The sequence below is a fragment of the Coregonus clupeaformis genome, chromosome 1 (genome assembly GCF_020615455.1).
Source record: "Coregonus clupeaformis isolate EN_2021a chromosome 1, ASM2061545v1, whole genome shotgun sequence".
Lineage (NCBI taxonomy): Eukaryota > Metazoa > Chordata > Actinopteri > Salmoniformes > Salmonidae > Coregonus > Coregonus clupeaformis.
In genome coordinates, this window is record NC_059192.1 from 67,339,427 (window position 1) to 67,349,505 (window position 10,079).

The 10,079-nt window shown below is 39.8% G+C and overlaps 1 protein-coding gene across 1 annotated transcript; it reads left to right on the forward strand.

Annotated features, from left to right (window-relative positions):
- The first annotated feature begins 2,532 nt into the window (after nt 1-2,532).
- cabp5a (calcium binding protein 5a) lies at nt 2,533-7,667 on the forward strand. The gene is made up of 7 exons (XM_041899640.2): nt 2,533-2,710; nt 3,791-3,840; nt 5,365-5,395; nt 5,782-5,925; nt 6,274-6,383; nt 7,097-7,244; nt 7,565-7,667. Exons 2-7 carry the CDS (start codon nt 3,793-3,795, stop codon nt 7,591-7,593), a joined length of 510 nt encoding a protein of 169 aa, XP_041755574.1. The 5' UTR covers nt 2,533-2,710; nt 3,791-3,792; the 3' UTR covers nt 7,594-7,667.
- The last annotated feature ends 2,412 nt before the right edge of the window (nt 7,668-10,079 follow it).

Below are 10,079 nucleotides of genomic sequence, written 5' to 3' on the forward strand. Positions count from 1 at the left end.
AGTCACACTCCAAACTCCACTATGGCCAAGACCAAAGAGCTGTCAAAGGACACCAGAAACAAAATTGTAGACCTGCACCAGGCTGGGAAGACTGAATCTGCAATAGGTAAGCAGCTTGGTTTGAAGAAATCAACTGTGGGAGCAATTATTAGGAAATGGAAGACATACAAGACCACTGATAATCTCCCTCGATCTGGGGCTCCACGCAAGATCTCACCCCGTGGGGTCAAAATGATCACAAGAACGGTGAGCAAAAATCCCAGAACTACACGGGGAGACCTAGTGAATGACCTGCAGAGAGCTGGGACCAAAGTAACAAAGCCTACCATCAGTAACACACTACGCCGCCAGGGACTCAAATCCTGCAGTGCCAGATGTGTCCCCCTGCTTAAGCCAGTACATGTCCAGGCCCGTCTGAAGTTTGCTAGAGTGCAATTGGATGATCCAGAAGAGGATTGGGAGAATGTCATATGGTCAGATGAAACCAAAATAGAACTTTTTGGTAAAAACTAAACTCGTCGTGTTTGGAGGACAAAGAATGCTGAGTTGCATCCAAAGAACACCATACCTACTGTGAAGCATGGGGGTGGAAACATCATGCTTTGGGGCTGTTTTTCTGCAAAGGGACCAGGACGACTGATCCGTGTAAAGGAAAGAATGAATGGGGCCATGTATCGTGAGATTTTGAGTGAAAACCTCCTTCCATCAGCAAGGGCATTGAAGATGAAACGTGGCTGGGTCTTTCAGCATGACAATGATCCCAAACACAACCGCCCGGGCTGTCACGGTTTACTATGCCAGAACCCAGAAGCAGACCAGGACAAGGTACGTTGAGAGAAAGGTGAGTGTTTATTTAATAGATTCCGAGTGAGGCTGAATAATCCAGGGAACAGAGCGGGTGGCGTGGATGGGTTGTTGAGGGTGCAGTGGTTGGTCCGGTACTGGCTCGGCAGCCGCCGACCATCAGGCAGAGGTAGGGTGAAGGTTCCGGGTGAGAGACTGCAGACAGAACAAAAACGGAGGTCAGTACACAGCAAGTCACAAGGTGCAAAACAACAAAACTAACACTAATGGCTCAGAGGCTGATACGCTGACAAACATACTGTTCATAGCTAACGATCCGGCAGGAACTGGATGTTAGGCCAGAGCCTAAGAAGGGTGATGATCAGGACCAGGTGTGCAGATTGCTGATGGGATGCAGGTGCGGAAAACAAGAGCGCTCCCCGGAGCGTTCCCGACCCCTCGGGAAACTGGAGATTACGAACCGGAACACTAGTCACCAGACAGGACCCGACTCAGACAGCCGGGATCGTTACACGGGCAACGAAGGAGTGGCTTCGTATGAAGCATTTCAAGGTCCTGGAGTGGCCTAGCCAGTCTCCAGATCTCAACCCCATAGAAAATCTTTGGAGGGAGTTGAAAGTCCGTGTTGCCCAGCGACAGCCCCAAAACATCACTGCTCTAGAGGAGATCTGCATGGAGGAATGGGCCAAAATACCAGCAACAGTGTGTGAAAACCTTGTGAAGACTTACAGAAAACGTTTGACCTGTGTCATTGCCAACAAAGGGTATATAACAAAGTATTGAGAAACTTTTGTTATTGACCAAATACTTATTTTCCACCATAATTTGCAAATAAATTCATTAAAAATCCTACAATGTGATTTTCTGGAATTTTTTTTCTAATTTTGTCTGTCATAGTTGACGTGTACCTATGATGAAAATGACAGGCCTCTCTCATCTTTTTAAGTGGGAGAACTTGCACAATTGGTGGCTGACTAAATACTTTTTTCCCCCACTTTATGTGTTACTCATTGTGTGTACTGTCGCTCCAAGTTGATTTTCTAAATTCAATCCTCAAATACCCTCTCCATCGATGCCTCTGTAAACATGGGTAGGATTACACAAAGTTCTAATTTGAAGCACAACTCCACCTTACAAAAACACATTAAACATGATAATAAAACAAGCAACAACAGCACCCTATGATAAAATAATGGGTATCAAGAGCAATGAGGTAATCATTGAGCTAAAATAACATTTAGATAGTGATATGAATTAAACAAAAATTTGCAAATAGTGCAGATCTTTATGAACGCCTAAGAGCAAATGAGAACAAATAATTGTATCCACAGTTGTATTTAATGTGTGTGTACCCCTATGCTTGCTTTATATTCCTCCTCTGCCAGTCTATGTATACAGCCACCTTCTGTTATGAATATTTGTTGAATGATAATGATATCATTGATATGTCACCACCCCCCTAATTGATACATTATATGTTGTAGTGCAAACTTATGCTTGGAAATGAATAAAAAAATATAAATGGTGTTTAATGTAAATTAATTGTATTTATACATTTGTTTTACTGTATGTTGTTTAATTTTGTGACATAGGGGCAGAGTTTACTAATGGGACAACCGATTAGATCATCCGTGATCAGCCGTCCAAACCATCCCCCACCCCCCTCCTGTCACTCATATACCCCTCCCTCCTGAATGCATCCTCAGACATACCACACCTTCTCACCGTCCTCACAGAATTCAAAAGTGTTGGCCAGTCAGACAGAGGCAGGGCAGACTGCTGAAAGAGGGAGTGGACACATATAGAGCAGAGGGAAAAAGAGGAGAAGAGAGAAAGAGGGCTATCCACTCATCTCCGACAGTGGGGATATTGATGCACATACTTGAGTGAAGAGGAAAATAAAACGGTAAGTGAATATACACCATTCTGGTTTGTTTACAAAATAGCAACATTTGTAGATAAACATCATGATGATAATGCCTGCATTTATTTACTGTGTTTATTATAGATTTTCAGTCAGTGACAGTCATAGATGCTGTATGTGGATTTAAAAGCCTACAATGGAAACGGAATGGAAACTACAATGGAGTTTCACCATGTATATAGTTTTAGTATCAATACATACTATCACAAATATTTTATTTCAAATTTATAAATGTTTTATTTCAAAACAACAAACACTCTTATCCAGAGCGACTTACAGGAGCAATTAGGGTTAAGCGCCTTGCTCAAGGGCACATCGGAAGATTTTTCACCTAGTCGGCTCGGGGATTCGAACCTTCCGGTTTTACTGGCCCAACACTGTTAACCGCTAGGCTACCTGCCGCCATACCACTAGACTACCTGCCACACACACACACACACACACACACACACACACACACACACACACACACACACACACACACACACACACACACACACACACACACACACACACACACACACACACACACACACACACACACACACACACACACACACACACACACACACACACACACACACACACACACACACACACACACACACACACACACACACACACACACACACACACACACACACACACACACACACACACACACAAACTTGCCTTTCGTGACATAACACTCGCACTTCACTCCCATCCCCCCCGATAGCTACTTTATTGAGGAAAAATGTACTTACTATGACTGAAATATGTGGTTGTCCCACCTAGCTATCTTAAGATGAATGCACTAACTGTAAGTCGTCCCGGATAAGAGCTAAATAACTAAAATGTAAATGTAGGGTACAAACACTCAAAGTACAAACATGTACTTTAAATATTAATATATTAAATCATGCAGAGCACAAAAACAGACTAGTCAGTGCAGAATAATCCTGTCCCCCCTAGTGATGCCAAATACTTAACAGAAAAGTAGAGTACAGTAAAGTAAAATAGAGTAGATTAAAGAAAGAGAAGAGACCTTTGTTAACCTTTGACTGTTTCCCTATCTTACAGACATGAGTTTAGGAGCAGCATGTGTCTTCCTGAGGGGAGGGAATCATATTGTAAGTATAACAAACATTTTATTCTAAAATATGCTGTATGTGTGGAAGTGTTTGCAAACTGATATGATATGTTGAATGGATTGTGAAAAAAATATATGATAGAGAGAGAGAGACTTACTTATTTTTCCTTTTGTACTTTAACTATTTGCACATCGTTACAACACTGTATATAGCCATAATATGACATCTGAAATGTCTCTATTCCTTTGTAATTTTTGTGAGTGTAATGTTTACTGTTAATTTGTTATTGTTTATTTCACTTTGTTTATTATCTATTTCACTTGCTTTGGCAATGTAAACATATGGGGAAGCTACTTTGAAAATATAGTTCACCAAGCTACCAATTTATTCACACTGGAAGAAGTTAAGCTACACTAAAGCTACCCTTAAGAATAATTACGTTCACTTAACTAAAGTTACTTTTTAAAAGTAATTCACTACATTTATAATTTTTTTATTTAAAAAAGCACATATACACACACACACAAAAGCTTAACGATAGCTTTAGTATCGCTTAACTCCTTCTAGTGTGAATAAATTGGTGGCTTGGTAAACTATATTTTTAAAGTAGCTTCCCCAACAATGGTAGTAGATAGCGAGATAATGCCCATCTTTCTCTCTCTCTCTCTCTCTCTCTCTCTCTCTCTCTCTCTCTCTCTCTCTCTCTCTCTCTCTCTCTCTCTCTCTCTCTCTCTCTCAATTCAATTCAAGGGGCTTTATTGGCATGGGAAACATATGTTTACATTGCCAAAGCAAGTGAAATAGATAATAAACAAAAGTGAAATAAACACACTCTGTCTCTCTCTCTCTCTGAACTACTTTGTGAAAAATTTGCATATGTAAATCTGAAATGACATAGACTACAATTTGCAAGAACAGATCATTTTGGGGCCATATACTACCAGAATGTGTAATTTAGCTTATTTAACACAAAAAAAAGATTTTTCAAGTGAAAATTAGGTAGGTCTGATGACGAAAAGGAAAATAATGTATTGCCTACATCACCATTATTTTCTTTTCTTTTTGCAAAAACATGTAGTTCCAGTAGTTAGCAACACCACTACATGGCAAAAAAGTAATTAACTAATGAGAAAACTACATTTGAATTTAGTTCCAAGCTACTCCAAATAATGTAGTTAAATTACTAGTTGAACTACAAATATTGCCTGCTAGATGGGAATGATATTCTGTATCTGGGTCTCTGCCATGCACATGCACTCTAACCTCTCTAAATATCTGGGCATAATCTCATTTTGGTTTGTAGCATTTTCAATCAAAATGTTGGGTGCAATAGGGAAAGGATGCTTTTCGTGTGTGAGCACGCGCGTGTGTGAGAGAGAGTAGGAAAATACTAGGTGTTGTGTTATAGAGAGGTATTTATTTGCATTATCATGTATCAAATGAAATCACTTTATGGTAAATAGTTCAATTGAAGTATTCTTCATGCAAATTACTATACTCACTTTCTAAGCAGACATTCTATCAAATCCGACATAAATTTACTCTGGTAAATGCTGTTTGCAGGACAGAGAGCTGGCCGATGATGAAATTGAAGGTAAAATAAAATTGTGTCAGCGTCATCTCACCCTTTCCATTTGTCCTCCATTCCATGTGGTCAATGCAGCAGGGTTTCTTAGTTATAGTTGTAACTTTTTACAACCAATTTCTAAATAATGCTCAATGTTGGTTGATTTCTGATAAAATGGAAATACTTATTTTTTATAAGACTATCTATACAGTACATTTCATGTCCATCTACCAATTATGTTTCATTTATCTTGAAGAAAACTCAAAAACAGTCTTCATCTCATTATAGATGTACCCTCTGAAGCCCATGAAAATACAGAGAAAGAAATGTTCCAACTTCCCCAAGAGGTTAGCCAACTCTTGGTCTCTCACAGTATATCTTTAGACTGATAGGTTGTTCCTACTGTCTCTTAGAGCTGCGCGAGGCATTTGCTGAGTTCGACAAGGACAAGGATGGGCTGATCAGCTGCAAGGACCTGGGCAACCTGATGAGGACAATGGGCTACATGCCCACCGAGATGGAGCTGATCGAGCTGAGCCAGAACATCAACATGAACCGTGAGTCATTAGACAATTCTCTGTTGAAAATTCAATAAACTTTTCCAGGTTCTAGAAAATTCCCAGGTTTGTCAGAAATCCCGGTTGCAGGAATCAGGAGGGAATAAGCAGGGAGGGAATTCTCCAACTTGGGATCCTCCAACCAGGACTTCAGAAAAACCTGGGAACTTTGGGAAAGTTTCAGGAATTTTGCAATAATAGAAGTAATTCAGGTAAATATACAATACTGAAGAGCAACCTACCGAAGAGAAGTGAGGACCACAGTATCAGAATAGCAGAGACAACTAGAGCAAATTAAGGTTACTGGAACTCTCCTTATAATTGTTTTAATCTCTTTCAATTTCCTAGTTGGTGGGAGAGTAGACTTTGAGGACTTTGTTGAGCTGATGGCCCCAAAGCTGCTGGCTGAGACTGCTGGGATGATCGGAGTGAAAGAACTGAAGGATGCTTTCAAAGAGGTGAGAGAGAGAAGTGCTCCAAGTTCCCAGAATAACCCATCTGAAATGGTCAGGGAATTGTGCAAAGACAACCAACATGATAGCCAAACAAAAAATACTTTCCTGACGCTCTCCCCTTCAACCGAGGTACTTAAGTAAAAAGACTTTACAGTACTTCTTAAGTCGTTTTTGGGGGTATCTGTACTTTACTTTGCTATTTATATTTTTAAAAATGTTTTACTCCACTACATTCCTAAAGAAAATAATGTACTTTTTACTCCATACATTTTCCCTGACACCCAAAAGTACTCGTTACATTTCGAATGCTTAGCAGGACAGGAATATTGTCAAGTTAAAGATATTTATATTAAAATATAAATAGTGACACAAGGAATAAATACATAGTGAATAATGAATAACAATAACGAGTAAAACGAGTCCAGTGTGTGTGCATAGAGTCAGTGCAAGAAAGTTAGTTCAAAATCCCCAATAATTTAACACCTTATCAAGACCATAATCCTACTCAGAACCAATTTTTTCTAGTTTTGGTATGATATTGTATGATGGTAAGATTTTGTACATTCATACCATTCTCTTAACCAGGGTTGGGATCAATATTGTTTCAATTAGTCTGACTCAATTTGAACAGCCCTGCTCTTAGCTCCCCTCCATTTAATAATATTATCTAGCTGGTTGATTATGGAAACTCAAATCCTTGCCCCCTCTCTGGTTAGTTTGACACGGACGGAGATGGCGAGATCACAACAGAGGAGTTACGAAACGCCATGACCAAGCTAATGGGGGAGCACATGTCTCGTAGAGAGATAGACGCCGTGGTACGAGAGGCTGACAACAACGGTGACGGGACAGTAGACTTTGAAGGTAAGGAGGGTTGACAACGGCCACCTAAACAACAACAAATAACATAGTCAGATGCTACAACACTCTAGACACTAACAGCAGTAACACAGATGTCAACAATGGCAGCATAGACAAAACAACATAGATGACAAAAAACACAGCACCAATACACATTGACATTGTTGTTGTTGACCATTGAATCCTACCGTGGGGAATGTGGAGCCATTTGAATAATATAAGTGATACAGGTTTATGTATTAATGAATTAACTGTATTAACTGTATGTTTTGTACTGTATGTTTTGTGTAGTATCTTACATTCTCCTTTTTTCTCTCCCACAGAGTTTGTTAGAATGATGTCACGCCAGTGAGAAGGACTTCTTGGAAAAAGTATTATTTCTCACACACACACACACACACACACACACACACACACACACACACACACACACACACACACACACACACACACACACACACACACACACACACACACACACACACACACACACACACACACACACACACACACACACACACACACTCACATGTTTGTTTTACTATCCTTGTGGGGATCAAACAATTGATTCCCATTAATATCCTATTTTCTCTAACCCCTAACCCTAACCTTGACCCTAACCCTAATTCTAACCCTAACCCTAAACCTAACCCCTAAGCCTAAAATAACCTTTTTCCTTGTTGGGACTGGCGAAATGTCCCCACTTGTCAGAATTGTCCTTGTTTTACTATTCTCGTGATGACTTCTGTTCCCCACAAGGATAGTAAAACCAAAACCAAACACACACACATACACATGCACACAAACACACACACAACATTGGCTGCAATTGAAACACAGCCACACATTAACAGAGAGAAAGAGGGAATATCTATGCAATCTTCAGGATGCTTTTATGCAATTAGAAAAATTATATTAAAACAAGTATTTTATTTACACACATAATACAATTTTAAAAAAAGAACACAATAATTAATAACATGACCACAAAATATGAATGTTTTTTTCAACATCAATAGTGTGTAATTTGTATATAAATGGGAAATGATGCAATGCTATTTGTCTATCTTGTTTTTTGTTTCGTTTTTGAAGGTATTTATTCTACAATAAATGATTCGGAAAAATATACTTTGGTTATGTTTACTGTATGTCAAAGGAGCATTAACACACCAATCTGAATCCAATTTCGGTTGAGCAATCACCCGTTATCAATGTCAACACATATGATATTTGGCAGACATGATCAAACATATGATCCTGCAAGTATCTCTACAATAATGGGGCATTCACATGGTCGTCGGACGTGGGAAACTTCCCAATAAGGAGGTCATAAGTCCAACATGTTTGTGTTCAATTTATTTTAAGTCAGAACAATTCTTCAACCAATAAGATTTTAGCTACAGTTGAAGTCGGTAGTTTACATACACCTTAGCCAAATACATTTAAACTCAGTTTTCACAATTCCTGACATTTAATCCTAGTAAAAGGTCCCTGTCTTAGGTTAGTTAGGATCACCACTTTATTTTAAGAATGTGAAATGTCAGAATAATATTAGAGAGAATGATTTATTTCAGCTTTTATTTCTTTCATCACATTCCCAGTGGGTCAGAAGTTTACATACACTCAATTAGTATTTGGTAGCATTGACTTTAAATTGTTTAACTTGGGTCAAACGTTTCAGGTAGCCTTCCACAAGCTTCCCATAATAAGTTGGGTGAATTTTGGCCCATTCCTACTGACAGAGCTGGTGTAACTGAATCAGGTTTGTAGGCCTCCTTGCTCGCACACACTTTTTCAGTTCTGCCCACACATTTTCTATAGGATTGAGGTCAGGGCTTTGTGATGGTCACTCCAATACCTTGACTTTGTTGTCCTTAAGCCATTTTGCCACAACTTTGGAAGTATGCTTGGGGTCATTGTCCATTTGGAAGACCCATTTGCGACCAAGCTTTAACTTCCTGACTGATGTCTTGAGATGTTGCTTCAATACATCCATATACATTTTCCTTCCTCATGATGCCATCTATTTTGTGAAGTGCACCAGTCCCTCCTGCAGCAAAGCACCCCCACAGCATGATGCTGCCACCCCTGTGCTTCACGGTTGGGATGGTGTTCTTCGGCTTGCAAGCGTTCCCCTTTTTCCTCCAAACATAACAATGGTCATTATGGCCAAACAGTTCAATTTTTGTTTCATCAGACCAGAGGACATTTCTCCAAAAAGTACGCTATTTGTCCCCATGTGCAGTTGCAAACCGTAGTCTGGCTTTTTTATGGCGGTTTTGGAGCAGTGGCTTCTTCCTTGCTGAGAGGCCTTTCAGGTTATGTCGATATAGGACTCGTTTTACTGTGGATATAGATACTTTTCTACCTGTTTTCTCCAGCATCTTCACAAGGTCCTTTACTGCTGTTCTGGGATTGATTTGCACTTTTCGCACCAAAGTACGTTCAGAACGCGTCTCTTTCCTGAGCGGTATGACAGCTGCGTGGTCCCATGGTGTTTATACTTGCGTACCATTGTTTGTATAGATGAACGTGGTACCTTCAGGTGTTTGGAAATTGCTCCCAAGGATGAACCAGACTTGTGGAGGTTTACAAATTTTTTCTGAGGTCTTGGCTGATTTCTTCTGATTTTCCCATGATGTCAAGCAAAGAGGCACTGAGTTTGAAGGTAGGACCTTGAAATACATCCACAGGTACACCTCCAATTGACTCAAATGATGTCAATTAGCCTATCAGAAGCTTCTAAAGCCATGACATCATTTTCTGGAATTTTCCAAGCTGTTTAAAGGCACAGTCAATTTAGTGTATGTAAACTTCTGACCCACTGGAATTGTGATA

What these genes read in the sequence shown, in the direction of transcription:
- cabp5a (XM_041899640.2), top strand. Translation starts at nt 3,793, where the DNA reads ATGAGTTTAGGAGCAGCATGTGTCTTCCTGAGGGGAGGGAATCATATT. An exon ending in TGAAGGATGCTTTCAAAGAG is followed by an intron (nt 6,384 to 7,096) that starts GTGAGAGAGAGA and finishes CTCTCTGGTTAG; the next exon opens with TTTGACACGGACGGAGATGG. An exon ending in CGGGACAGTAGACTTTGAAG is followed by an intron (nt 7,245 to 7,564) that starts GTAAGGAGGGTT and finishes TCTCTCCCACAG; the next exon opens with AGTTTGTTAGAATGATGTCA.